The sequence below is a fragment of the Sorex araneus genome, chromosome 3, assembly GCF_027595985.1.
Source record: "Sorex araneus isolate mSorAra2 chromosome 3, mSorAra2.pri, whole genome shotgun sequence".
In the NCBI taxonomy this organism is placed as follows: Eukaryota; Metazoa; Chordata; class Mammalia; order Eulipotyphla; family Soricidae; genus Sorex; species Sorex araneus.
This window is the reverse complement of record NC_073304.1, coordinates 238,807,502-238,834,567: the sequence shown is the minus strand read 5'-3', so window position 1 is coordinate 238,834,567 and position 27,066 is coordinate 238,807,502. Positions and strand designations below refer to the sequence as shown.

Here is a 27,066-nt window from a genome sequence, read left to right as displayed (position 1 = left end):
CGGGCGGAGTGGACACTGGCCGGCAACGACCCCCTCGTGGGCTTCGTCTCCACGGGCTGAAGTCCCGGTCTGAGCCCGCACGCGGCCGCGGGCCGCGCCAGACACACCCTCCGCCCCGCCCAGGCTCGCGCCGCAGTGCTCGGCGGCGGACCCGGGCAGCGCGCCCCGCCCCGCCCACGCCGCCGCCGCCGCCCGCCGGCCGCGCCAAGATGGCGCCGCGCACGCGCGCCCCGCCCGGCGCCGCCGGAAGTCGCGTGACCCCGGAAGTGGCGGGCGCGGGCGCGGCGCGGCGCGGCGACGTCCGTCACTCGGTCGGGAGCGGAGCGGCGCGGCGCGGTCGGACTCGGTGAGCGGCGCGGCGGGGCCCGGGCGGCGGGGCGGGCGCGCGGGCGCGGGCGCGGGCGGGGCGGGGCGCGGGCGGGCAGGGCGGGGCGGGGCCGCGCCGCCGCCGCCGCATCCCGCGCCGCCCGCAGGTGTCGCAGCCCCACCCGCGAGCATGGCGGAGCAGGAGCCCACGGCCGAGCAGCTGGCGCAGATCGCGGCGGAGAACGAGGAGGACGAGCACTCGGTCAACTACAAGCCGCCGGCGCAGAAGAGCATCCAGGAGATCCAGGAGCTGGACAAGGACGACGAGAGCCTGCGCAAGTACAAGGAGGCGCTGCTGGGCCGCGTGGCCGTGTCCGCCGGTGAGGCGCCGCCCGGGGGGTCGGGGCCCGGGCCGCCCGCGCGCGCTGACGCTCCCGCCCCGCAGACCCCAGCGTCCCCAACGTCGTGGTGACCCGCCTGACCCTGGTGTGCGGCACCGCCCCCGGGCCGCTGGAGCTGGACCTCACAGGTAGGCGCGGCCCGCGGGCCGGGGCGCCCCCTGGCGGCGGGGCCGGGCGGGCCGGGGCGGCGGCCGCGCCCACGTGGTCGGGCGGGGGTCCGCGGGGTCGCGGCCGCGCTCACCGCCCGCCCCGCAGGCGACCTGGAGAGCTTCAAGAAGCAGTCCTTCGTACTGAAGGAGGGCGTGGAGTACCGGATCAAGATCTCCTTCCGGGTGAGCGAGGGCCGGGGCGGGGGGCGGATGGGGGGGGGCACGGCGCCCGGCTGACCCCGTCCCCGCCGCCCCCCGCCCCCAGGTGAACCGCGAGATCGTGTCGGGCATGAAGTACATCCAGCACACGTACCGGAAGGGCGTCAAGAGTGAGTGGGGCGCGGGGGGCGGCGGGCCCCGGCGCGGCCCCGCCTGACGCCCCCCGCTCTCGCTCTCGCCCGCAGTCGACAAGACGGACTACATGGTGGGCAGCTACGGGCCCCGCGCCGAGGACTACGAGTTCCTCACGCCCATGGAGGAGGCGCCCAAGGGCATGCTGGCGCGGGGCAGCTACAGCATCAAGTCCCGCTTCACCGACGACGACAAGACGGACCACCTGTCCTGGGAGTGGAACCTCACCATCAAGAAGGAGTGGAAGGACTGAGGGGCCGCTCGCTCGGACCCGCCCCCGCCCCGCCCCGCCCCGCCCGCAGGCCCCCTGCTGCCTTGGTGGTCTTGTGTCTGTTGCTGCTTCCACCTGTGCTGTGGGGGGCTCCAGCCCCGCCTCCACCTCCCCTTGTCTCCCTCCAGGCCCTCACTGGCCCGGCCCGCCTGGTGTCCCGGCCGTGTGCCACGGGGCCGTTGTTGGGTTTCTAGGGCGCTCGGCCCCCTGCGTCTCGGCTGCACGCTCCCCGAGGGGGTGGGGGTGCAGTGGGCTGCAGGGCCAGGCGGGGTCCAGCTCTGCCCTCCCGGGCAGTCGTCATCGCTTTCAGTGACCGTCGAACCATGATGCCTTAACGTGGAGCGTGCCGGGCCTGGCCGCCGCTCGCCCTGTCTGCATGAGCATGCGCCCACCGTCCACTGCCTGGCCCCGGACGGGGTCTGCTGCTCCTGGGGCTTGGGGAAAGCCAAATTGCCAAAACTCCAGTTGCCTCCAGTCCCAGTGAGAGCTCGGGTGTCCTGGCGCCCCAGCCTTGTCGTCCCGGTGCCCCCGCCCCCCCTCCCCCACAGAGACCCGGGCGGACCCAGCCAGTGGCCGAGCCTTATTGTCCCCTGGGCCTGCGGCCAGTGCTTGGCCTGTCAGTGTTTGTGTCTGGCCGCACCAGCCTGCCACCTCTACCCCCAGGCTCAGCTCCACCATCCCGGCAGGCCCCCACACCCAGCCTGGACCCCCGAGGGACCAAGTGATCAGCCGCAGCCTTCTGTGACCCTCCCCTCCCGGCCAGGCTCCACCTCACCCACAGAGCTGGCCCTGCTTCCCCTTTCTGACGGGAAATAAAGTTCCCCTATGGAGCCGCCTGTGTGCACGTCTGTGTGTACCAGGGAGCAGGGAGGGCAGAGTGGCCAGTTGTGTGCTGGGCCACTGCAGGAACCGGCTTGCACCGTAGTCGTGTGTGCCCGCTTGCATGCAAGGGAGCCTGTGTGTGTGCGCGTGCATGTGCACACGCATGTGCCTGCCTGCAGGGGAGTCCAGTGTGTAAGGAAATCTGAGCGGGTGTGTGCATGGAGTGGGTGTGGGCGTGCCTGCCTGCAGGGGAGTTGGGTGTGTAGGGAAATCTGAGTGGTGTGTGTGCGCCTGCCTGCAGGGGAGTCTGGTGTGTATGGAAATCTCAGTGGTGTGTCTGCCTGCAGGGAGTCTGGTGTGTAAGGAAATCTGAGTGGGTATGTGTGCCTGCAGGGGAGTCGGGTGTGTAGGGAAATCTGAGTGGTGTGTGTGCCTGCAGGGGAGTCCGGTGTGTAAGGAAATCTGAGCGGGTGTGTGTGTGTGTGTGTGTGTGTGTGCCTGCAGGGGAGTCTGGTGTGTAAGGAAATCTGAGTGGTGTGTGTGCCTGCAGGAAGTTGGGTGTGTACGGAAATCTGAGCGTGTGTGTGTGTGTCTGCAGGGGAGTCCAGTGTGTACGGAAATCTGAGTGTGTGTGTGTGTGTGCCTGCCCGCCGGCCTGCAGGGGAGCCCGGTGTGTGCGTATACACTGGGGATGGGATGGTGTGTGTTCACGTGGTGCTGGGGAGCAGGCAGAGGGTGCGTGTCTGTGTGTGCACGTGTGTTTGCCACAAGGGGTGTGGTTGACGAGCAGGGTGGCCCGGCTGGTGGTGTGAGGGTCCTGTGGATCCTGGAGGAAGCTGGGGTGAGGCTCCCCGTGGGTGGGTGGGAGAGTTAGGGTGCTCCCTGCTGGGGAGCCTGGAGAAAGGGCCCTGCGTCCCAGGCTCCCGGCCAGGAAGACCTCCAGAAATCCACTTCTCTGCCCGTGTCCCCCTGAGTCACACCCGGCCCCCTGCTGGGATCCCAGGCGGCCCCCTGCTGGCAGCGCCCACTCAGGGCTCCCAGCCTCCAGCAGGGGTGTGGCCGGCAGAGGAGGCCCTTTCCTTCCTGGGAAACGCCCTTCCCCAGGGGGTGCTGCTGAGCACACAGCCGCGCCTTCCGGAACGCTGCCCGCGCGCCCTGGCCTGCATCCACGTCCACCAAAGCGGAGGACCAAAAGGCCACCCGGGTTCACCCTTCCGTTTCCTGAGTGTCAGGTGGGGTGAACTCAGACCCCGAGTGCCAGGCTGGAGGGGCACTCGGCCAGCAGCCAGGACTTTGTGCCGGCCCCTCCCCAGGGCCTCGCCGCACCTGCAGGACCTGTGGGACGTGTCTCTGAGGTCCCAAGTCCAGCCTGACCAAGTCCCACCGAGGAGCTCCGAGAGCCCTGTGCCCTCAGTCGGGGCGCTGCCCTCTCAGGTGATGTCCTGGCCAGCGCCCAAGCCCTTGTCCCTTCCAGCCTCCTTCAGGGCCCCCCCTCCCACCTGCCCCCAGGGCACACCAGAGTAAGGGGCACGTCCCTGAGCAGCCGCGCTGGGAGCATGGGCCCCAGCCCTCAATCCCCACGGACCCCCGCCCCGAGTCCCCAGAGTCCCCCGAAGTGGTGAGGGAACAAGGGCCCAGGGACAGGCTTAGGATGGTGAGCGCCTGGCCTCCCCACCAGGCCGAGGTGCAGAGTGGCCAGGGCCCCTGGCTGTGTGCCAGGGGCCTGGACGCGCCCATGCTTCCCCCTCCCCCTCCACAACGGGGAACTTGCACCCAGGAGCCTGAAGAAAACGTGCATTTGAGGGGGTTGGGCTGAGGCCACGACCATCCAATCACCCGGTGGGCAGCTGCCCCGGGCTTGGACTGTCAAGACCCAGTCTGGTCACTGCTGCTTGGCCACAACCAACAACTGGGGCTCTTGTGGACCCGGTTCTGTCTCCCTCAAACACCTTCCTGCCTGTCCCAGGGCTGAGGGCCCCCAGCCCCCACAGATGAGCCCACTCGAGTCTGTGGAGCCCAACACCCACGCCTGTAGCTGCTGCCCCCCCGCCTGAGCCCCTGGGCTGTGGTCTGTGCACAGGCACTGGCAGACAGACAGCAGGGGGGAGGCTGCCCCTGAGAGCAGGTGGTGACTGGCATCGCAGGGCACCAGCTTGATGTCAGTGGACCCCACGAGTGGCTCCCATTCCGCCTACGCCCCCGGGACCCGCTGGGAAGACTAGGAGCAGTCAAGTCTGCAATGAGCCCCTGAGGAACGGGCCTGAGCCCTGCCAGCCCCACCAGGTGGCCGTCAGGCCACGCCTGAAGTCCCTTGGTCTTCTAGGCATGGGAGTCGATCCCCACCACCGATTTCTCAGGGCGCTGCGGGCTGGATTTGCTCTTTGCAGGAAAGGTCAGTCGCAGGCCTGACCCGGGGCTTTCAGGGTTCCTGTCTCACTCACAGAAAAGAATCTCAGGAGTAGACAAGCAGTGAAGTAAAACAGATTGTATTTGGAAGGTTTTCGAAGGAAGGAGGAAGAAAAGTGGGAGAGAGTGGAGTAGGAGACAGTGATGCGTTCAAGAGAGAACACGGGCTTCTCCAAGGGTGCCTCGCATGAGCTCTTGGGCTGGCTTTTATAGGCTCTCCTGGGGTCGTCTTGATCCAGATCCTTCTGGAGTCTTCCTGGGGCTGGGTCACTAAAATTAATTGGACTAAGGGAGACGTCCAAGGGTTTCTGGGGAGAGGAGCTTCATGGGGAGGGGTCCAATCGCCTCAGGGTCAGCCGATGGTCTCATCAGGTCTTTGTTCTCCGTATGCACAAGGTGAATCAGTCTCAAAATTTTCCTTCCCAGAAGTTTTGTTGACCTGAATTTCACTGCCAAGGGCCTTTCCCTGTCCACCTGCCTACGTCAGCCTGACTGCCCGGCCCACTGAGAGCGGGAGACCCAGCTGGGCAAAACCGCCCTGAAGCAAACCCTGGCCCTCCGTCCCTCTCTGACCCAGGGCTGGGCAGTGAGGACGGTCTGGACACAGCAATGGGGACTCTCTGGAGGAAACCCTGGAAGAGATAAAGCGTGCCCTCCAGTGCAACAGTTGCCAAGCACAGCTTCAAAGTGCAAAGGCACCTCCGATGTCCCGGTTTCGGAAATCGGGAATTAGTCTACGTGTACTTTCCACGTGGGAGTGGCACCCGGTCCTGCAAGCTGCTAAATGGATGCTGAACTGAAAAGCCTCCACGGGCTGGGGCTGGTGCTGGACGGCGGGAAGAGCCCCCGAGCAAGCCGGGCGGGGTGGGAGGGCCGCAGAGCCCAGGGCGCGGGGTCTTCCCCTACAGGCGAATTCCAGGGGAGCCTGGGGCGGCTCCCGGCCCGGGCCTGGGGCTCACCCCGCAAACGGAATCTTGAGAGAAACGCAGAAGTCGCAACACTTATTTCCTGCGATGAACACAGACTACCTCGCCTGGTGGGGCCCGATGAACGCGGACCCCTGTCCCGCCGCCCCCCGCTGCCTGGCCTCCAGGCCTGGCCCGGGCCATGGGGCCGCCGGCCGCCAGTGACCCCCTTGCGGGACGCACAGCGCCGGGGGGCTACGGTCAGCGCCCACGCGGCCCTGGGTCCCGGGGCGCCCAACCCACCGCCCCGTCTCCGCCCGCGGCCACCCTGCCCCTCGCGCACCCCCGCGCCAGGACCCCAGCCTCCGGGCCGGGCCCGCACGGGCCGCACGCGCGCCGGAAGTTGCGTCACTCCAGCTTCCAGTCGGCCGAAGCGGGGCCGTGCCAGTTACTGGGTACGCGGTCCAGTCAGAATGCAACACGAAGGGTTTCGGGGGCGCAGGCGCGGCCCCGCCCCCCGGCGGGAGACTCCGCCCCACTGCCACGTTAGACGACGGAAAGCGCGGGGAGCACGCACGGCTTGACCAATCGGGAGGCGGGGAGCTCGGGCTTCCGCAGGCCGCAGCCAGTCCCGGGACGAGGAGGGCCGGGGAGCGACGGGCCAGCCAGAAGTGGAGGAGAAAAAGTGCTCCGCCCGCAGCCAATGGGAGGCCGGCGCAGAGTGCGAGCGCGAGCCGCTCGGCCAATCGCGGCCCGGGGCGAGGGCGGGCGCGGCGGCCGCTCCGCGGAGCCAATGCGGGCACCGCGGGGGCGCGTCCCGGGCCGCGCAGACCAATCGGAGGCCGCCCGGGCGCGCGGGCGGGGGCCGGCGCGCTTATAAGGGCGGGGCCGGCGGCGCGCGCCCTCGTCGCCTCGGCTGTCCCGGCGGCGCAACCGAAGCGCCCGCCCGCCCGCCTGCCGCCGACATGCTGCGCCGCGCTCTGCTCTGCCTGGCTCTGGCCCTGCTGGCCCGCGCGGGCGCCGACGCCCCCGAGGAGGAGGACCACGTCCTGGTGCTCAGGAAGGGCAACTTCGAGGAGGCGCTGGCGGCCCACAAGTACCTGCTGGTGGAGTTCTGTGAGTGCCGCGGCCTGGCGGGCGGGGGGCGCGGGCGGGGGCCGGGGGCCGGGCCGCCCGCGGGGGTCAGCGCGGCCCGCGCCGGGCTCCGCGCGCCCCGCCCCTGGGAGTCCCGGCAGGTGCGGGGGGCGGGGCGCCGGGAAGTGCAGGGCCCCGCCGCTGCTCCGGGCCTCAGTGTCCCCCTTGGCCGGGGCGCCGCGGCCCGTCGGGGCATGACCCGGCCGGGGGGTGGACAGGCGCCGCGAGGCCTCTCCAGCCGGCCCCTTGCTCTCGCAGACGCCCCGTGGTGTGGCCACTGCAAGGCCCTGGCCCCCGAGTACGCCAAGGCCGCCGGGAAGCTCAAGGCAGAAGGGTCCGAGATCAGACTGGCCAAGGTGGACGCCACGGAGGAGTCGGACTTGGCCCAGCAGTACGGCGTCCGCGGCTACCCCACCATCAAGTTCTTCAAGAACGGGGACACGGCGTCCCCCCGAGAGTACACAGGTACGGGGCACGCCCTGGAGTCCTGCAGGGAGCAGGGGAGCCGCGGCCGTCCACGGAACCGGTTCTGTGGCCTCTGGGCCCCACGAGCAGCTCCCTTGCTCTCAGCCGGCCCAGCCGGTCGCCCCGCTCAGGCCATTGTTCGCTGGTGGGGCCCTGGCCTGTCCCGCTTCCCGGGGCCCCCCCCCGCGAGTGCGGGGGTGATGGCTGTCCCTTCTGAGTCCTTCCTGGTGGGCTGGGGGCAGGGCCAGGCAGGTGTCCCCCCCAGCTTCCTGTGTCCCCCTGTGTGTAGCTGGCCGGGAGGCTGACGACATCGTCAACTGGCTGAAGAAGCGCACGGGGCCCGCGGCAACCATGCTGGCAGACGTCGCCGCCGCCGAGGCCTTGGTGGAATCCAGCGAGGTGACAGTTATCGGCTTCTTCAAGGTAGCGGCTGGGGTCTTGATGTCCACCACCCTGGGGCGGGGCCCTGTGCCCGCTCGGGGCAGGTGGTGAGGGCGCCTGCCCTGGCTCTGCCTCCTGCCAGGACGCGGAGTCAGACTTTGCCAAGCAGTTCCTGCTGGCGGCCGAGGCCGTCGATGACGTCCCCTTCGGGATCACGTCCAGCAGCGATGTCTTCTCCAAGTACCAGCTGGACAAGGACGGGGTCGTCCTCTTCAAGAAGGTGAGTGACTGGCAGCCGCGCCCCAGGACCTTGCCCGCCGCTCTGGACTCTGCACCTCCCTCTTATCGCCGGCGTGCAAAGTCTGACATGAGCCACAGGTGCCTCGGCAGGGTGCCACGGGGCAGATGCCCGTTGGAGGGCGTCCTGTGGCAGGTGCCCGTGGTGGCTTCTGCATCTCGGTATCCCCCAGTGGGTGTTGCGAGGCGTGTTGTTCTGTGGTCACTGTTGGTAGCAGAGTGGCCTGTGGTGGGTGTCAGCATGCCAGGGTGCTGTGTGGTGCTGCGTGCTCAGCTCGCGTCACTCCTGGGTTTGGTCCCTTGTGCAGGTGGCCAGCAGGCCGTCTGTGGCCTCTCCCTCTGTGTGTGCCATGCCCTGTTTTCCCAAACCCTCCACGCAGTGACACTCCCGTGCCAGCTGCCGGGGCCACGGCTAGTCCAGGGCCAGGCAAGGCCTGCAGGGTGGGGAGACCCCAGCGCCCTGCCTGCACACCGCGAATTTGGGGGCCATGCAGAGTGGGGGCCGTATTGACTGTATTTTGGCGTGTGGGGCTATGTGGGCCACACCAGGCAGTATCGGGGGTGACTCCTGGCTCGGACTGGGTCGCCCCTGTGCACAGCGAGGCCTCAGCCCGCCCCGCCACGCCCCGTGGTGTCCTGGGACGTGTCGAGGTCTTTCCCGCTCTCCCTCCGACGCTTGGGCACCGCTTCTGCCCGAGCTTGCTCGCAGTGCGGGGGGCAGTGCTGACCCTCAGGGTGGGGTGCTGGTTTGGCTGGCCCTGGGGTCACGGGCCACAGCAGCCAGTGCTGAGGCCAGAGGGAGCGGCCGTGCCCTGACCTGAGGGTGCTGCCTGTGGAGCGACAGGGCCGGGGCCCTCCCGCCCAGCTCTGCTTCAGTGCGAGCAGCTGCCGCTCACGGCACCGGGCCTGGGTCGGCACTGTGGTCTGTGGGCCTTGGCCGCACGTCTTTCTGGAAGCCTCTGTGAGGAGTGGCTGTGAGCAAGGGTCTGTCCAGCCCTCGTCCTGGGGTCTGGGAGAGCCGGGACAGACGGGCCGTGTGTGGCGGCCCCCACAGGGGTGACACTGGTGCCGTCCTGGGCACAGCCCTACGGTACCCTCGGCTGCCCCGCCCAGCAGGGCTTCGGCCTCTGGGTCAGACCGCGTGGGGTAATTGCGGCCCCAGACGTCTGGGGCCGGGGCCAGGCGCTCCCAGGCCCCTCACTCCACTTGCCGTGTCCGTAGTTTGACGAGGGTCGGAACAACTTTGACGGGGAGATCACCAAGGAGAAGCTGCTGGACTTCATCAAGCACAACCAGCTGCCCCTGGTCATCGAGTTCACGGAGCAGGTGCGTGGACGTGGGCGTGGGGCGCGGCCGCCCTGTCCCCACGCACAGCGCGTCTCAGACCACGATTGTGTTTGCAACAGACGGCCCCAAAGATTTTTGGAGGTGAAATCAAGACCCACATCCTCCTGTTCCTGCCCAAGAGCGTGTCTGACTATGAGGGCAAACTGAGTCAGTTCAAAAAGGCTGCTGGCGGCTTCAAGGGCCAGGTGAGCCGGGGTCCTCAAGGAGCGGAGATTGGGGGGCTCGAGGGCCGGGGGCTGGGGGCCTCGAGCTTCATGGCCTGTCTGTCAGCTGCTTCCCTTTGTTCGCTGCTTTGTTTTCTGGAGGCGAGGGTTCAGCCATGCCCTACCCGCTCGTGCTTCAGGACCAACCTGGTGGGCTCGGGCACTCTGGGGCGCCAGGGGTGACACCTGGGTTGGCCCCGCCGTGCTGCCCTCCGCTCGTGGAGCCTGCCGTCGTGCAGGAGTCGGCCCGGAGTGCATGGCCTCGCCAGCGCTGTTGGTTTCAATGAGCCTTTTCTCCCCCAAGATCCTGTTTATCTTCATCGACAGTGAGAGCGCGGACAACCAGCGCATCCTGGAGTTCTTCGGGCTGAAGAAGGAGGAGTGCCCGGCCGTGCGCCTCATCACGCTAGAGGAGGAGATGACCAAGTACAAGCCTGAGTCCAGCGAGCTGACGGCCGAGACCATCACCGACTTCTGCCACCGCTTCCTGGAGGGCAAGATCAAGGTGCTTGGCTGGGAGGGTCTGGCAGCAGGAGCGGCTGGGGGCGAGCCCCGGGCCTGACACCCGCTCCCCGCAGCCCCACCTCATGAGCCAGGAGCTGCCTGAGGACTGGGACCGGCAGCCCGTGAAGGTGCTCGTGGGCAGGAACTTCGAGGAGGTGGCATTCGACGAGAAGAAGAACGTGTTCGTGGAGTTCTGTGAGTGGGCTGCTCACACACGGGCGGGGCGGGGCTGGGGCTGGCGCACCCCCGACACGTGCTGCGGCCTTGCAGATGCCCCCTGGTGCGGCCACTGCAAGCAGCTGGCCCCCATCTGGGACAAGCTGGGGGAGGCCTACAAGGACCACGAGAACATCGTCATCGCCAAGATGGACTCGACGGCCAATGAGGTGGAGGCGGTGAAGGTGCACAGCTTCCCCACGCTCAAGTTCTTCCCCGCCGGCCCAGGCAGGACGGTGAGTGGACGGGGCAGGGAGGGGGGCCGCCACCAGCGGCCTCGGGAACCCAGCTGGGCAAGAGCTTCCTGCCGCGTTCCCCGTAGGTCATCGACTACAACGGGGAGCGGACGCTGGAGGGCTTTAAGAAGTTCCTGGAAAGCGGCGGCCAGGACGGGGCCGGGGACGACGACGTAAGTGCCCACAGGGCGCCCAGCTCCTGCCCAGCGGGTGTCCTGCCCCCACCAACTGCCCCTTTGCTCCTGCCGTCCAGGACCTGGAGGACCTGGAGGAAGCTGAGGAGCCCGACCTGGAGGAGGACGACGACCAGAAAGCCGTGAAGGACGAGCTGTAGCGCAGCCTGGGCACTGCACAGTGGCGTGAGCACGCGCGCACACCGCCGTCCGCGAGCGAGGGAGCGTCAGAACCGCAGGGACCTCTCGGGCGCACCCGCCGCCCTGCCCACAAGGGGGCTTCGGGGGCCGGCGGGCCTCGTTTTTAATTGTGATGTACTTTTTTGTACGTTTGTCCAGAGCTCGCCAGTCTCCTTGGCACTGTCCCCCCACCCGCCCCATCAGAGCTAACCCCTCGTTCAGAACCGCCCCTCACGGGCTCAGATGCCAGCCAGCCTCAGGCCGTCTCTGTGGTGGCCTCCCTGGGGCCTGTCCCGCCCCTCGCCAGGGCCAGAGGCGCCACGAGCATGTGATCCTGTGTCCGGCACCCTGCACCCCTGCCCGAGGAGGCAGCTGCCGGCCGGGCCCGCCTGCCCCTGCACCCTCCCCACCCTGGGGGCTGCAGTGTGATGGGGCCATGTGGGCAGGCAGCCCCTTCCCCTGCAGGCTGCACAGCCGGGGTCCTCCCCGGCAGGCAGGGCCCAGACATTCTCAGCGTTTCCGCCCCAGAACTGGGATTGAACACATTGGCCAAATAAAATTGTGACTGTCTGTGCGTGCCGCCCTGGCCTGAGTGAGCCCGCTGTCAAGTCTGCCCCCAGAGCAGGCGAGTCCCAGGCGCCTGCTGGACCCCCCCAGCCGTTCTCCAGCATGGGGAAGCTGCGCTGGCTGTGGTCCGTGTCACAGGAAGGACAGATGGGTCCGGTGCTTGCCTGGCCCCAGCTCCCGGCCAGCAACATGCAACCAGGACGACAGCCCCTCTGGGGGTCCGTGGGGCTGCAGGGAGAGGCATGTCCTGTGCTCCTCAGGCCCTGGGCTGCCTGCAACAGTGGGCTGCCAGGAACCCGCTCTGCACCACAGGTGCCGGGGCCCCGGGTTGCCGTCCCCTTCACACATTCTGGGTCTGCCCTCCCCGGCCCTCTGCCCAGGGTGCGGGCTGCCTCTTTCCTACCCCTACCTGAGGAAACCTGAGGCGGGGGCTAGAGGCCCCACGGGAGGAAGCCCTGGGCTGAGCTGGGGTGGGTCGGTCATGTGGCCTGCTGTGTCTGATGCTGTCTGCTGTGGCGCCCCCCTCCCTGCACACACCCAGGCCTGAAGCCTTGGGCTGTGGGCAGGTCTGCAGGCTGGGTGCCAGGGTGCCAGTAGACTTGGCGCCCTGCTCTGCAGATGGTCCTTGTCCTTCAGGAGGTGGACGCTTGGAGCTTGCAACGCTGTCACTTCACTAAGTGGACTGGGACAGCCGGGAGCTTGAGGGGGCCCAGGCTGGCCTGGGCAAGACGGTGCACCCTGCATCCCCGGTGAGGGGTGGCTCCCCACGCTCTTGTCTGACCTGTGCTGGCGCAGCAGACAACTTTCCTGGCCCTAGAGGGTCATCTTCAGCGAGGGACATCCGCCTCCCGTCCCGGTGGGGCCCTCAGGCCCCTTGGGGCCACAGAGGAAACCCCCCACCCAACTCTGGCACCAGTCTGGCTGGGAGGGGCTGGACCCTCTTTTTTTTTTTTCTTTTTGAGTCACATCCAGTGATGCACAGGGGTTACTCCTGAATTACTCAGTTACTCAGGAATTACTCCTGGCGGTGCTCGGGGGACCATATGGGATGCTGGGAATTGAACCCAGTCGGCCGCATGCAAGGCAAACACCCTCCCTGCTGTGCTATCACTGCAGCCCCTGGGCCCTCGTTCTTTCAGGACCCTCCCGGCCCTGGCTCTCTGCAGGCTTCAGTGGCCACCCAGAGAGGCTGCTAGGCGTCCGACTACAACCAGCCCTTACGCGCCATCAGGAAGGCCACACTGCTCGAGGCGAGAGCCTGCAGCAGCTGGGCACCAGAAAGGGGCGTGTGGAAGCAAGGGTGGGGGTTAGTGTGTGGACCCCCCAGGGTAGCCATAGCAGCAGCCTGGCCCTCGGTTGTGCTGACAGGTGCCGGAGCTGAGACAGCTCTGGGTTCTAAAGGTTGAGGGGCCGCCACAAGCAGCACGGCCCGAGAACAGGGGCCTGGGGCAGCTGTGCCCCAGGGACTCACTCCAGTCCGGTTCCGGAGCACATCCTGCACCCACAGCTTGTCCCTGCGGGCCCCTCAGGCCCTGGCTGTGGCGGCAGCAGCAGCAATGTGCACACATCTTTGGATGTGCATGTGTGTACATACACGAGTGGGTACATGCGCATGTGTGCAACTGTATGTGTACACGTGTGCATGTGTGTAAGCGTGCCAGATATGTAGGTGTGTGTGCATACATCTGTGTGCAAAGGCTGTGTGCTGTATGTGTGTGCATGTTCGTGGGGGGACTCCTAGCTGGTGCAGGGCTGCCACCCCTCGACACTTCAGTGTGAGCAGACAGGAACTGATCAGAGAAGTGTGGCTTAGGGGCAGGGGCTCCTTGGAAGGGGTGCAGGGGGAGGTGGCTGCCTGGAGGGGCTTAGAGCAGGGCGAGCCCCAGCAGCAGGAACTGATAGGAGGGTGCTGGGTGGCCCTCAGGCTCCAGGAGGATGTTCATCTTGCCCGCACATAGACCAGAATTGATCTTCCATGGGGCTGGAGTAATAGTACAGCAGGTAGGGCATTTGCCTTGCATGTGGCCAGCCCAGGTTCGATCCCCGGCATCCAGTATGATCCCCCAAGCACTGCCAGGAGTAATTCCTGAGTGCAGAGCCAGAAGTAGCCCTGAGCATCGCCGGGTGTGACAAAAACATAAATAAAAACTTGTCACTTGTCTTCCTGCTGATCTTCTATTTGCTCGAGTGGGTACCAGTAACGTCTCCATTTGTCCCTGTCACGTGTTAGTGTAGCCCAATGATATCTGCTCGCTCCAGGAACAGGAAGAGCCTCAAACCGTTCATTCAGGGTTTTGACGAAGAAGTCTGACCATCTCGTTGGTGGGCGGCCACATGGTCTTTTGACGTCCTGTGGAATCCAGTCTGTAACAGCTCTAGTCCAGCGGTCGTCTCTGAATCGCATTACATGACAGGCCCACCTGATTTTTGATGTCTTGGCAAACGAGACAGCGTCCCTGATTCTTGGCCGTCGATGGAGGTCGGAACTCCGGATTCCTTCTCTCACTTGAGTGAAACGTGATACTCCAAGCATAGCTCTTTCGGTTCCTCTTTGGAATACCCGAATATTGTTCTCATCCTGTTTGCTGCGTAGGGCCCAGGTCTCTGAGGCATATGTTAGTGCAGGAAGGACGGTGGAATCGAAAAGATGTGCCTGGGGGCTGGAGCGATAGCACAGCAGGTAGGGTGTTTGCCTTGCACGCGGCCAACCCGGGTTCAAATCCCAGCATCTCATATGGTCCCCTGAGCACCGCCAGGGGTGATTCCTGAGTGCAGAGCCAGGAGTAACCCCTGTGCATTGCCGGGTGTGACCCAAAAGAAAGCAAAAAAAAAATGTGCCCGGAGTCGGAGGTCCTTCATCCTCTTACGTCCTCTTAATCACTTCTTCGACGCTCTTGAAGGCGTTCCACACTGCTCTCTTCCTCCTGCGCAGTTCTGGCGCCAAGTCGTTCCTCGTGTTGAGTTCTCGACCCAGGTACACATAGCTGCTGCATTCGGAGATGTTCGGTCCATTGAGAACAAATGGAGCCATTGAGAACAAATGGAGAGCAAATAAAAAATAAAATAAAATAACATAGGTCTTCCGCGGGGTTGAGGCAGCCCCCTGCCACACCTCGCCTCCTCCTGGGCCCTGGCGACCTGACCTCAGGACTCTGTCCTTGTGCCTCCCGCTGCCCTGTGGCGGCATCTTCCAGCTCCAGCTGTGGGGCCAGGGCCAGGCCGGGGAGGATGTGAGCCTCTGGCCAGAGTCCAGGGACAGGCCGAAAGCTGAGCCACTAACCTGATCCCGTGGGGGCACTGGTCCAGCCCCGCCGCTTTATAGGGCAGCAGCGGCCACCGCTCGCAGGCACCTTCCCCTGCACCCACCATGCCCAGCAGGGCTGTGCGGTACTCCCGCTACAGCCCCCAGCAGCGGCGGCGCCGGCTGCTGGCCTGTCGCTCCGTCCGCTTCTGCAACGACGTCCTCTTCCTGGACCACATCCGCCAGGGGGACCTGGGGCAGGTGGGGCGCTTCATCCGGGCACGGAAGGTGGCCCTGGACACCATCTACCCCTCAGGTGAGTGAGTGCCTGCAGCCGGGGCCCTGGGCCTGGCCACACAGCCTGAGCCCCCGACCACCCTCAGGCCTGGCGGCACTGCACCTGGCCGTGCTCTCGGGACGCCTGGAGTGTGTGCAGCTGCTGGTCAAGCTCGGAGCCGACATCCAGCAGCCTGACGCCAAGGGCAGCACTGCCCTGCACGTGGCCTGCCGCAGCGGCTTCAGGGACATCGCCAGGTGGGGGGAGTGAGAACAGGGCCCCCCCCAGCTGCCGGGGTGTTGGGAGGGTGAGGAACACGGGGAAGGGAGGGCTGGGGGTGGTCCCAGGGGAGGGTCTGCAGGTGGGGTGCTGTGGGGGAGGGGTGCCACGGGCGGGGCCCAGATCACCCCAAATCAGCCAGTTTCCGAAGGAAGGATCGGGTTCCCAGTCCCACAAACCGGGGAGGCACAAGCAGCCTGGCCCTGCCCCTGGCCAGCCCAGCCCGGGCCAGCCGAGGACACCGGAGCCACTCTTGGGCCCAGGTACCTCATTTCCCTGGGGGCCGACAGAGACGCAGCCGACCGCGACGGCCGCCGGCCCTCGGACCTCATCGACCCTGAGTGCCAGGAGCTGGTGGAGCTCCTGGAGGGCAGCAGAGTGGACTGAGCCCTCGAGTGCCCCGGACGCAGGGCGGCGCGGCCCCGCTCCCGCCGTCTCTCCAGGTAAGTCTGTCCCGGGACACTTTCACTTCTCCGCTACTTTCGGGATTTTGTTCTCGGGCTACACCCCGCGGTGCTCGCGTGACTTCGGGGTCCATCCGGGCCTCGAACCTGCGTCCCGCGCGCGCCCCGTGCCCTCGCTCCCGGCCGGCGCCCCACGCGCGGCCCGCCCGACAGGGGGCGCTGTGCCCCGCGCTCGCCCGCGGCCCCGCCCGCCCGCCCACGTGACCGGGACCGCGCCTGCGCGAAGGCGTCACTTCCGGCCGGGGCCTCCCAGCTGGAAGAGGCGGCGGCGGCCGAGCGGGCGCGGTGAGCGGGCGCGGCCGGACCCGCCCTGGCCGGGCTGCGGCGGGCGCGGGTCCAGCCTCCGGGCGGGCGGGGCGGGGCCGGGCCGGCGGGCGGGCCGGGGGCGGGGCGCTCGCGGGGCCGGGGGTCGGGCCGGCGCCGCCCGCGTCGCTCCCCAGGGGCGCCCCAGCCGCCTCTCGCCGCGGGGCCGCCGGGCGCTCCGGGCCTTCCGGGCCGGGTGGACACGCGCGGGGACGCGGCCACCACGACACACGCCGCTCGGTGACACGCCACCACGACACACCGCCCGGGTGACACGCCACCACGACACACGCCGCTCGGTGACACGCCACCACGACATGCCGCCCGGGTGACACGCCACCACGACACACGCCGCTCGGTGACACGCCACCACGACATGCCGCCCGGGTGACAAGCCACCACGACACACCGTCCGGGTGACACGCCACCACGACACATGCCGCTCGGTGACACGCCACCACGACACACCGCCCGGGTGACACGTCACCATGACACACGCCCGTCCAGGTGACACGCCACCACGACACACGCCGCTCGGTGACACGCCACCACGACATGCCGCCCGGGTGACACGCCACCACGACACACGCCGCTCGGTGACACGCCACCACGACACACCGTCCGGGTGACACGCCACCACAACACACCGCCCGGGTGACACGCCACCACGACACACGTTCGGGTGACACGCCATCACGACACACACTGCTCGGTGACACGCCACCACGACACACCGCCCGGGTGACACGCCACCACGACACACGCCTGCCCGGGTGACACTCCACCACGACACACATTCAGGTGACACGCCATCACGACACATACTGCTCGGTGACACGCCACCACGACACACACGTCTGGGTGACACGCCACCACGACACACCGCCCGGGTGACACACCACCACAACACACGTTCGGGTGACATGCCACCATGACACACACTGCTCGGTGACATGCCACCACGACACACATCTGGGTGACACGCCACCACGACACGCCCGTCCGGGTGACACGCTACCATGACACACCGCCCGGGTGACACACCACCACGACACACGCCCATCCGGGTGACACGCTACCACGACACACCACCCGGGTGACACGCCACCACGACACACACTGCTTGGTGACACGCCACCATGACACACATGTCCGGGTGACACGCCACCATGCCACACACCTGTCTGGGTGACACGCCACCACAACATACCACCCGGGTGACACGGCCACCACGACATACACCCACCCAGTGACAGGCCACAAGAGACACGTGCAGGAACACGGCCACCATGACACACACCCACCCAGGTGACATGGCCACCATGCCACACACCCACGCGGGTGACACGGCCACGCCACACACCCACCCTGGTGACATGGCCACGAGAGATACACCCGGGTGGCACACACCCAGGTGACATGGCCACAACACACCTGCCCGAGTGACATGGCCATGACAGATCCCCCACGACACGTGCATGACAGGGCCCTGCTACACATCCCGACATGGACCCACCTACTACACACTTCCATCACAGACCTGCCCATAACGTGTCCACAGCGTGTCCGCAGCACAGCCGCCTGGGTGACACATCTGTGATACAGACCTGCCCAGGTGATCCATTCGTGACACAGACACACAGGGACACATCCAGACACAGACTAACACACAGCAGACGCGGCACACAGGTGCAGGGCCGGAGGGTGCCAGGGAGCTGTGCCCCCCAGCGAGGCGGAGTCCCCGCAACGCTGCCGCCCAGAGGTGGGCCCTGGGGCCCTTGCAGGCCGCAGCCGTGTCGCCTGTGCCCGCACCTGCCCGCGCCCGAGCCGTGGGGTTTGCCTTCCCGCTCCGTGTCTCGGGGCGTCCAGACAGCTGGCGGGACCTGCCTGCCTGCCGTGGGGGCGTGCCCGGGCATTCGGGGCACAGGCTTCGGGGCACTGTGCAGTTGGCGGGGCCAGACTCAGGCGTGGCCCCTGGCCCATGGAGTCCGGGTGCGGTGGGGGCTGGGGCAGTGCCCGGGCTGTGCGGAGCCGGTCTCCTGGGCCCGTGTCCCCGGACTGAGACTGGGGGCTTCCCCTCAGCCCCACGCCTCCCAGCCCCTGTAGTCTGCCTGAGTTCCGTCAGTCATCTGTCTGCTCACACTCGGTGGGGGGCCGTCGCCGGACCCTGGCAGGACCCCTGCGTCCCTCCTGGCCCTGGTGGCTTTGTTTGGGACTGGCAGAGGCGCTCAGCCCCTCCTCTGCTGACCAACTCCCCTTTGTGTCTGAGCTGAGGGTGCGCGAGGGGCCCTGCAGCCCGGAGGGGGCGAGCGGAACTGCCCCCAGGGACCCCCGGCGGAGAGGGAAGAGGAGACCCTGGCAGGACCACACCATCCCTGGCCATCCCTGGCACCCCGGGCCAGGCCTGTGCACTTGACCACAGGCCCAGTGGCCAGGAGGCACCGGGCAGGGCCCCTGGGCCTCTGAGCCCCCAGACCAAACAGAAGGCTGGGGGAAGCCGGCAGGCCACGGGTGCCTGTCTGCCTGCCCTGGGCCCCGCGCTGCAGCCCACAGCTCCGTCCCCGCCCGGCTGGGGGGCGGCCGGGTTCCAGGTGGTGCCCGCGCCCACCCGGCTGCGCCATCGCTGTGGGCTTCCCTTGCAGACGCCCCGGGACCGGCAGCGGCGTGCTGGGACCAGACGCCCCCGCCATGACCAGGTGGGTGTCGGGAAGGGGCGGGGCCGGGGTGGCCCCGCGGCCCCTCACCGGCTCTCGCCCCCCAGCTCCCCCGTCTCCAGGGTGGTCTACAACGGCAAGAGGAACAGCAGCCCCCGCTCGCCCCCCGGCAGTGAGATTTTCACGCCCGCCCACGAGGAGAATGTGCGCTTCATCTACGAAGGTGGGGCCGGGGCGCGGGGGGCGGGCGCGGGGCGAGGCGGCTCTGACCGCCCCCTCCCACAGCCTGGCAGGGCGTGGAGCGGGAGCTGCGCAGCCAGCTGGGGGGCGGCGAGCGGGGCCTGGTGGAGGAGTACGTGGAGAAGGTCCCCAACCCCAGCCTCAAGAGTGAGTGTGGCCGCAGCCCCGCCCTACTCTGCGACCTCTGACCCTGCGGCCTCGACCCTGCCTCACCTTGCCTGACCCTGCGGCCCCCGGCCCTGTGGCCCCCACCCTGCCTGACCCTGCGGCCCCAACCCTTCCACTTCGCCCGACCCTGTCGCCCTTGACTCTGTGACCCCTGCCCTGTGACCCCACAGCCTTCAAGCCCATCGACCTGAGTGACCTGAAGCGCAGGAACACGCAGGACGCCAAGAAGTGCTGAGGTGTCCGAGGGCCCCAGCCGGCATGGCCGAGGCGCCCCCCCGCGGCTGGGCTTCTCCAGCCAGCCCACCTCCGCGGCCCGGCCCGCCCCCGCCACCCCCGGGCCTTGACCCTGACTCCTGACCCCTCCGCTGACCCCTGCCCCACTTGCAGCAGCAGGAAGGGACCAGGGTCTCCTCTCCCGGCCTGGGACTCAGCGGGGCGGCCTGGAGGTGGGTGCGGGCGGCCCCCCTGCACCCGAGTGGAGTCCCGCACCTCTGCTTCTCTGGACACACGGGGAGCACTGGCCTCCCTGACTGTCCAGCTGGCCCCTCCCTCCCTCGCACCGCCCTCCGGCGCCCCCGGCCTGGCCCCGTGGCCCGTGGCCCCCCGCCTGGTGCTGGGAGGCTGCCCGGGTGCCTTGTCGCCGCCCCTCGGGGGCGCGGGGCCCTGAATAAAGGCAGGTGGAACCAGCGCCTCTGCTCCTGTCGTGTGTGGGCACCTGGTGGGCCCTGAGACCTGGTGCCTAGGCCTTTGCCCGCACGCCGCACAGGGGAGCACCAGGCTCGGGGACCCTGAGGCCTGGCTTGTCCCCGCCTGAGCTCCAGGCCCCAGAGCCGACGGCCTCTCGCTGCTGCATCTGCGGGTGCCCGGGGCCGGGGATGTAGGGGTGTGTGTACATGAGCACTCAGGAGGGGTTTGTGACTGGAGCAGGGGTGTGTGAGATGCAGTAGGGGAGGTCCCCGGCGGGTCTCGGGAGACCGTCTGGGGTATTGAGCCGGGCCACGGCAGACGCCCTCCCTGCTGGCCTGTCAGTCCTGCCCTGAGCAGGCCACTGACTTAAGACTCAGCTTCCCTTGTGCCAGGTGCCTGTGTTCTGTGCACAAATATGTGTGTGTGTGAGTGTGCCTCGTGTACCTGAATGTGTACCTTTGTACATGCACGCACTTGTGTATGTGCATGAGTGCATGTGTCTGTGTGCATGCACGTGAGTGCATCTCTGTGTACATGCTGGACTCGAACCCAGGGCCACCACCAGGTTCCATCCTAGTGGGCTTCCCCAGTCAGCTCCGAGCCCTCTGCCTTCCCTTTCCGGCCCCGGGTAGTTCCTTTTTCAGTTCCTTCGTTTGTCTCCGCGTGCTGGATCCTGGCCCAGCCAGCGCCCCCTGCTGGCCGCTCCCAGCTCCCCCTCCGATGCCCACCCCGGCCACCCCCACCGCGAGCGGCCTGGTCCAAGCCTGACTTCGGTGCTTGGGCGCGTCCACCGCCACCGGCCAGCTCCAGTTCCCCTTGGGACGGGGACGGACAGGGTGAAGGAGAACAAGGACAGAGGGAGTTGGGTGGGGAGGGCGCCAGAAGCACCCAGGGCTGCCACCCCGCTCAGCGGGCGTGAAGGAGAACCGTGTCCTGTCGCCGCTGGGTGTCCGGCGTTGGCACGTCCCCGTGGGCAGGAGCCTGGGCAGACGGGGGGCTTGAGCCTCCGCCCGGGTGTTGCAGCCACCTGCCCGTAAGCCCAGCGCCCCGCAGGAGGGGCCGGGGTGAGTAATGGTGTTTACCTTTCCCAGAGGCTGCCTGTCCTTCCATCGGCGCCAATTAGCCCGGCTCTGCCTGAGCAGCCCTGGCCACGTGGCCGCAGAGGGGGCGGAGGGCACCCCTCCCCCAGCACCTGCGGGCCCAGGACCCAGGACGAAGAGCTGTCACCTGTGCCACAGGCACCCAGGACCCCGGGGACCCCTGGGCCGCCCACCGGCCCGGGAAGTCACTTCTGCACACGCCCGCCGAGGCAGGAGACCTTTATTAGCCGGGGCCCACAGCCGGGCCCACCTCGGGGGCAGGGACGGGACGGCCACAGGGAGGGGGCTCTGGAGCCTGGGCGGCCCTAGGGGTCTCCCTGCACTTCTGAGGGGGCCCCGGGCAGCCCTGAGCGGCTGCTGGCCAAGCAGGTCTCTGCAGAGTGGTCCTGGCAGGCCCCGCCGCGGCCGCCCGCCAGCAGCAGGCTCTCACGGGGGCGCGGCGCCTCGCGGCTGCCGGCCAGCAGCTGCTCCCGCCAGCGCCGCCAGCAACGCCGCAGCTCTGCCTGCACCTGGGTGGACGGAGGTGGCCAGCTCGGACGGAGGCCGTAGGCATGCAGGACCCCACGTTGCACTCCCCAGGGAAGGGCCTGGCATTGGGGCGCCCGCAGACCCCGCCGGCCGGCCACCTACCTCCTTGTTGAGAAAGCAGTAGAGGACAGCCACCAGCAGGCCCTGCGGGGAGGACTGGTCACAAGGGGGCTGGGCCGGGGGCGGGGGGCGGGCGGGTGAGGGGGTGCACCTGGAAGGAGCTCAGGAAGAGGTCGAAGAGGAGCTTGGCGGAGCGCAGGGCACCCTGGGCGTGCTCGTCCGTCACCAGGGCGAACACCACCTCGTGGACCCCCAGCAGGGGGATGAGAGTCAGGGTGGACTTGGCCAGCCTGTGGGGGCACAGCCTGAGCCTCAGCAGCACCCCTCGGCCCCCCGGCCCACCCCCGGCCCACCGCCGGGCTCACCGGCACTTATAGTCGCTGGAGCGCATCTGGCGGGCTCGGAGCTTGGCCACGAGCGTGTGCAGGATGCGGAGGAAGATGAAGAAGTTGATCTGCGGGGGGCGGGGGGTCAGGGCCTGCCCCGCAGCGGCTGGGGGGGGCCACCCTCACCTCCTGCCCGACTCTCACCAGGATGGCCAGGAAGACGGGGAGGCGCAGGATCCACCAGAGGCCCATGTTCTCGTTGCTGGTCCAGCACCTGCGGGGGCGGGGGCTCACGTGCAGGCAGCCCCCGATTCACCTGAAGCCCAGCCCAGCTGCCCCCCACACTGCCCCACACTGCCCGCGGCCCTCGAAGGCCACACCGGCGGCCACGTGGTCAGCACATACTCACTGGACGTTCTCGAAGTGGCACTTGGCCACGGCCCAGAGGACAACAAAGAGCAAGGGGGCACCTGCGGGGAGGCAGTGCTGTGTCCCTGCCACGCCCGCCGGCCCGCTCCCCCGCCCCGCCCCCGGCACTCACCCCAGCCGATGCCCAGGTAGAGGGCCAGAGCGCCGCGCTCAGGAGTGGCCAGCCGCAGGAGGCGGTCCAGGTGCAGGCCCTCGGCCAGCAGCCAACAGTAGCTGGACACCACGCCGTAGTGCATGAAGACGGCGGCCACGCGGCAGCCCACCACGGCCTGCGGGGGCAGCGCGTCAGGCCGGGCTCCGCCCGCCCCACCGGCCCTGGGGCGCCCACGCTCACCCCGTCGCTCAGCCACACGCCCATGCTCAGGTCGTCGCCCACCGACTGGCCGTAGCGGCTCTCAAGGAGCGCGTCGATGACCAGCACGGAGCTGGCCCTGAGCACGAAGGACAGGAAGAGGTTGGCGTGGATGGAGTTCCGCGTGCAGTGCAGCTTGCTGTGGAGACAGGCGTGGCTGCGCCCTGGGCCCCGCCCGCCCCGCCCCGCCCCACCCCGTCCCTGCGCCCCGCACGCTGTCCCTACCTGAGGGCCAGCAGGATGAGCAGAGCCAAGAGCAGGGCAGCCAGGGAGAGCGAGTAGCCCACCGTGTACATGGCCTGGAAGCCGGCGAGTCTCCGGGCCTCCTCCCTCTGCAAGCACGCGCCACTCAGCCCGGGCCCGCCTCGGCCACCCCCGCCCCCCGGCCCCCCGCTCACCTGCACCTGCACCTCCTCCTCGTCCATCTGGCACTGGGAGGCATTGCGCCACGGCTGCCCCCGGGGCCCACGTGCCCACTGCCCGTCGGGCCCGCACCTCTTGAAGACGAAGCGGTGCTGCACTGCGAGGCCAAGCTGGGTCAGACCCACCCCTGCCCGCCCGGCCTGCCGACCCCCTGGGTGCCCGGGCCATCACCTTTGTGGTGCCAGGGCAGGTACCAGGGGCAGGAGATGTTGGCGGTGGTGTTGGGCGGCGTGTCAGGCCAGCAGGAATACTTGTCGAAGGTTCTGTTACATACCAGGCCTGCGGTGGGGGTCCGGCACCTCAGCAGGGCCCCCCCCCCCGACAGCGCTCACTCCAGAGTGACCCCAACCTGCCCAGGGTCCCCACCTCCACCGCCTTCCCCTTGGAGCCTCTTCCTGGTGGGCGAAGCCCAGCTCTGCCCTGACCCCTGCCCAGAAAGCGCTTCCTGGGAGGCCCCTCCTGCCCCTCCCTGCACCCCTGCCCAGACAGCGCTTCCTGGGAGGCCCCTCCTGCCCCTCCCGCGGCCTCAGGGAGATGACGCGACCATCCTGTCCCGGTCGCTCCAGGGTTAACGGGCAGGGCTCCGCAGTGGGGGTCCCACTGTGGGCGGGGCTCACCCGTGGGCGGCGGCAGCAGGCTCAGGTTGTGCAGACACTGGTCCTCGTAGAGCTTCCACTTCTCAAACAGGAAGTCGGTCACCTGCGCAGCGGGGGCCTGCGGCTGCGTGTGGACAGCGGGTCAGCAGGCAGGGGGCTGGGGGCGGGCGGGGGCGGGCGGGGCTCACCTGGGAGAGCAGTGGGGGCAGCAGCAGCAGCAGCAGGTGGGGGCGGGGAGGCCGGGCGGGGGGCATTCCTCTGGGCGGCCTCTCCCCACATCTGGCTGGGGCAGCTCGGCGGGAAAAGGCGGGCCACGGGGGTCCGGCTCCCTGGAGACGGCCAAGGGTCCTAGCGGCAGGATCTGAGTGGCAACACCCCCGGGGTGAGGGGACCAGCGGGGGGTTCTCGCCCAGATGGCCCTGCTGCCTGGGCCCGTGGTCCAAAGGATGAGAAGGGGGAGAGGAGCCTGGGGGTCTCCAGCGGCGGGGACTGGGCCCCGGGGGTGGGGTGGCCACCTCCCACTGGTTCCCAAGCCCTTTGTGGGGTCAGCAGCCTCCCGGCCACCCCTCCCCTGGGCCCTGCCCTCCTCCCCCACCTATTCTTAGCCCCTGGGAAAGTCCCACTAGACCCACGGGTGCCCCATCCATCACGGTGCTGCCCGGCTCCCAGCCCAGCCCAGCTGGCAAGTGGGCGGGTGGTCCCTGTGCCCTCCAGCCTCTTTCCCGTCACGGGCTGGACCCCTCTCACTGCCATGGGCTGTGGTCAGGCTCCCTGGGCCCCTCGCTCCCTGGTTTCACCCAAGGGCAGCGCTGAGGGCTCAGAACGGCCCAGAGTGGGGCGGGGGAGGGGCAGGAGCAGCGGCAGCAGGTGGGGGGCATGGTGCCCCCGGTGAGGACGGCCCTGGTCACTGCTGGTTTCCCGGGGCAGAGGCTCAGCATGGGGTCGTGGAGGGGGCGGGGGTGTGAGGGGCAGCTGTGCCTGTGTCACCCTGATCAGTGCAGGCCCTAGAGGCCGTGGGGGGGCCTGTGGGACGGTCGGGGCCGGGACGGGTGCAGTGCTGGCCGGTCAGCAGAGGGTGCAGGCAGGAAGGACAGTGGCCGATAAGCTGTTCCCTGCAGGGCCCTCAGAAGGGGCGAGTGGGGGTCAGGCTGGACGCGGGCTGTGCTCCCCTGTGCCCAGGGCGGGCTGCCGGCCTTCCTCAGTGCCCCCGGGAACAGGACCCTGCCCCGTCCCGCCTGCCAGCCGTGAGATGGACTTTCAGGCACCCCAGCCTTGGCCTGTGCCTCTTCGGGACTGGGGGCGGGGCCCACCGCGGGGGTCCCGGAGGTGCCCTGGAGCCCGGCTGTGTCCCTGACAACCCGGCCTCGTGCCCGTTATACAAGGCCCTGTGCCCCCTGCCCAGGGGGTGCCACAGAGGCGACCCCTCCCGCCCCACGGGCCCGTGGGTGTGGCCAGAGTAGACGACGGAAGGCCGAGTCGCGGCTGCCCACTGTCCCTAAGCTGGGGCAGTGGGGACACCTCCCGCAGGGCAGAGGTGCCCCAACCTGGGGCAGGGCGGCCAGTGGTGACCAGAGCTCCAGGCCAGCCCTGCCACGGCTGTGGGAGGAGCAGGAGCCCCAGCGGGCAGCGGCCCCGGCAGGGGTGCCTCTTGGCCAGCTCTTGCCGCCCGGCTCGAGGGTCCCCCACGTTCCTCCTAGGTTCCCGCCTCTACCCCCTCCCCACGCAAGCGGCCAGGCAGGGGCTGGCCCAGGTGAGGCTCCTGGAGCCAAGCCCCCAGGGCCGCCGAAGCTGGTGGGGGTGGGGCCTCGGGTCCCCAATCCCAGGGGCCGCGGCGGGGGCGTTTCCCTCCCTGACAGGGCCACCAGGGAAGGTCACGGCCGACTGTTGACCCTGCCTGGACCTGTCCTGGCTCCTGGCCCCTGCGGGGTGGGGGCCCGGGACCGGCCGAGGCGCGACACCCCCCGCCGCCCTGGGAGCGGGCGCGGGGCGGCCCGAGGGTCCGAGTCACCGCGCGCCCCGCCCGCCGCGCGCCCACCCCGAGCGCCCAGGAGCCCCCGCGGGTCCCTCGCGCCGCCCCGCGCCCGCTCACCGCCTGCTCGCGCCTGTCCGCCGCCGGCCGCTGCCCGCGCCAACTTCCCGGCGGCCGCCGAGGGGGCGGAGGCGCGGGGCGGGGCGGCGGGGGCGCGGCGGGGGTCCGGCGCTGACCCTCCCGCGGACACGGCCGGCCGCACGCGCGCGCGGGGACTGGACAGGCGCGGGACAGGTGCTGCTCCGCCCCGCCCCCAGAGGGCTAGGAGGGCCTGGGCACCCACGGGGGACAGACCCGCGCGGGCCGCCCACCTCCTCCCCAGCCCCCCGCCCTCTGTTTTCGCTCCCGCCGTGGCCGGAGGCAGAGGCCAGAAGGCAAAGGTCAGCGCGAGTGGAGGGCAGCGCTGGGGAGGGACAGCGGCGTCCACCCCTCCCCTCTCTTGGTATTGGGGCATGCGCGGGCTGCCCGCCGCCGCTGCGCTCAGGGGTCACTCCTGCTGGACTCGGGGACCATATGGGGTGCCAGGGATGGGACCCGCACTCCCTGCTGTCCGATCGCGGGGGTCCGCTGCCCCGCTCCTGGGAGGCAGAGACAAGGAGGGTCAGGGGAGGCGGGGGTCCCGGCTACCCCTCTGATCTTTCCCTGCGGAAACCTGGGGTCTGGCCCAGGTGGGTGGGGCTCCCGGCGCCTCCACAGTCTGACCTGGGGGGAGCCCTGCACTGAGGGGGGGGCAGGTAGCAATTTTCCTCCGGAGCAGGAGGCGCCACAGCCACCCTGCCCGGAAGGGGGAGGGGCCCCTCACAGTGCGGCCCGCCTGGGGGCCTGGGGGCCGGGACCCTCACAGTACCCCACCCCGTTCCCATGCTCCAGGCAGGGATGCGGGGTGCCAGGCACCGATGGGTGCTGGTGGACAGCTGGGTACAGCAGGAAGGACCGAGGGGCAGTAGGGTCCGGGTGCGGCTGAGCCCAGTGAGGGCCGGGCGGGGGTGGGGGTACGCTGGACCTCCCTGTATTACATGGCTGACCGCCTGGGATGGAAACGGGCGGGGACCCGGCTTTCCCACGCACCCAGCTGCCTGCCCGCCAGCACCTGCCCTGGGCAGGCCCACGATGCCTGGAGTGGGCACCGAGGAGGGACCCAGCAGGAGGCTGGTCGGGATGGCAATGTGGCAACTTGAGACGCAGGATGGGGGTGCAGGGAGGGGCTCCCGAGACCCCAGGCCTCTTGCTTGAGTCTTGCTAGCCAGGGCCACCTCCCCTCCCTCCTTTCCTTGCACAGGGCCATGCAGCACGGCCTCCCGGACCCCTGCCCAGCCTCGCCGCCCTCACAGACACCAGGGGTCCCGCTCTCTGCGCCCGCCCTGCTGACTCTGCTTTTGTGTGTGTGTGTGTGTGTGTGTGTGTGCTTTTGGCTATAGCGGTCACATCCGACAGTACTCAGGGCTGAGTCCTGCTGGGGCTGGGAAATCCCCTGGGGTTTGAGAATCAGGGTCCGGTCAGCCTCTTTGCAGCAACTGGGACCCAGGGAAAGGGGCCAGTGTCCAGAGTCTGGCGTTGTGTGGGGGGATGAGGCCAGCCAGCGCCCCCCCCTCACAC

The 27,066-nt window shown here is 68.8% G+C and overlaps 5 protein-coding genes across 6 annotated transcripts; 4 read left to right on the top strand and 1 right to left on the bottom strand.

The window, feature by feature from the left end:
• The first annotated feature begins 228 nt into the window (after positions 1-228).
• ARHGDIA (Rho GDP dissociation inhibitor alpha) lies at positions 229-2,308 on the top strand. Its single transcript, XM_055131484.1, has 6 exons — positions 229-346; positions 474-686; positions 752-835; positions 963-1,039; positions 1,122-1,185; positions 1,261-2,308. The coding sequence occupies exons 2-6, from the start codon at positions 497-499 to the stop codon at positions 1,458-1,460; spliced, it is 615 nt and encodes a 204-aa protein (XP_054987459.1). The 5' UTR covers positions 229-346; positions 474-496; the 3' UTR covers positions 1,461-2,308.
• A 4,190-nt stretch (positions 2,309-6,498) lies between these two features.
• Positions 6,499-11,317, top strand: P4HB (prolyl 4-hydroxylase subunit beta). Its single transcript, XM_055131035.1, has 11 exons — positions 6,499-6,727; positions 7,004-7,210; positions 7,500-7,633; positions 7,734-7,871; positions 9,110-9,214; positions 9,295-9,420; positions 9,743-9,943; positions 10,017-10,137; positions 10,213-10,394; positions 10,481-10,567; positions 10,648-11,317. The coding sequence occupies exons 1-11, from the start codon at positions 6,577-6,579 to the stop codon at positions 10,726-10,728; spliced, it is 1,533 nt and encodes a 510-aa protein (XP_054987010.1). The 5' UTR covers positions 6,499-6,576; the 3' UTR covers positions 10,729-11,317.
• Positions 11,318-14,681: 3,364 nt separating this feature from the next.
• Positions 14,682-15,498, top strand: PPP1R27 (protein phosphatase 1 regulatory subunit 27). Its single transcript, XM_004621053.1, has 3 exons — positions 14,682-14,871; positions 14,939-15,089; positions 15,375-15,498. The coding sequence occupies exons 1-3, from the start codon at positions 14,682-14,684 to the stop codon at positions 15,496-15,498; spliced, it is 465 nt and encodes a 154-aa protein (XP_004621110.1).
• Positions 15,499-15,785: 287 nt separating this feature from the next.
• MCRIP1 (MAPK regulated corepressor interacting protein 1) lies at positions 15,786-19,628 on the top strand. The gene is made up of 5 exons (XM_055130992.1): positions 15,786-15,860; positions 18,521-18,574; positions 18,640-18,755; positions 18,818-18,919; positions 19,111-19,628. The coding sequence occupies exons 2-5, from the start codon at positions 18,567-18,569 to the stop codon at positions 19,173-19,175; spliced, it is 291 nt and encodes a 96-aa protein (XP_054986967.1). The 5' UTR covers positions 15,786-15,860; positions 18,521-18,566; the 3' UTR covers positions 19,176-19,628.
• Positions 19,629-20,960: 1,332 nt separating this feature from the next.
• GCGR (glucagon receptor) lies at positions 20,961-25,563 on the bottom strand. 2 transcript variants are annotated; one of them, XM_055133025.1, is made up of 14 exons: positions 25,531-25,563; positions 23,630-23,802; positions 23,463-23,565; positions 23,017-23,124; positions 22,821-22,942; positions 22,648-22,754; positions 22,405-22,561; positions 22,183-22,339; positions 22,051-22,111; positions 21,846-21,915; positions 21,681-21,769; positions 21,467-21,605; positions 21,358-21,399; positions 20,961-21,236 (listed from the first exon to the last, which is right to left on the bottom strand). In XM_055133025.1, exons 2-14 carry the CDS (start codon positions 23,693-23,695, stop codon positions 21,033-21,035), a joined length of 1,425 nt encoding a protein of 474 aa, XP_054989000.1. In that variant the 5' UTR covers positions 23,696-23,802; positions 25,531-25,563; the 3' UTR covers positions 20,961-21,032. The 2 variants fall into 2 exon arrangements, with proteins under 2 accessions (XP_054989000.1, XP_054989002.1); XM_055133027.1 differs by lacking the exon at positions 23,017-23,124.
• Positions 25,564-27,066: the final 1,503 nt, after the last annotated feature.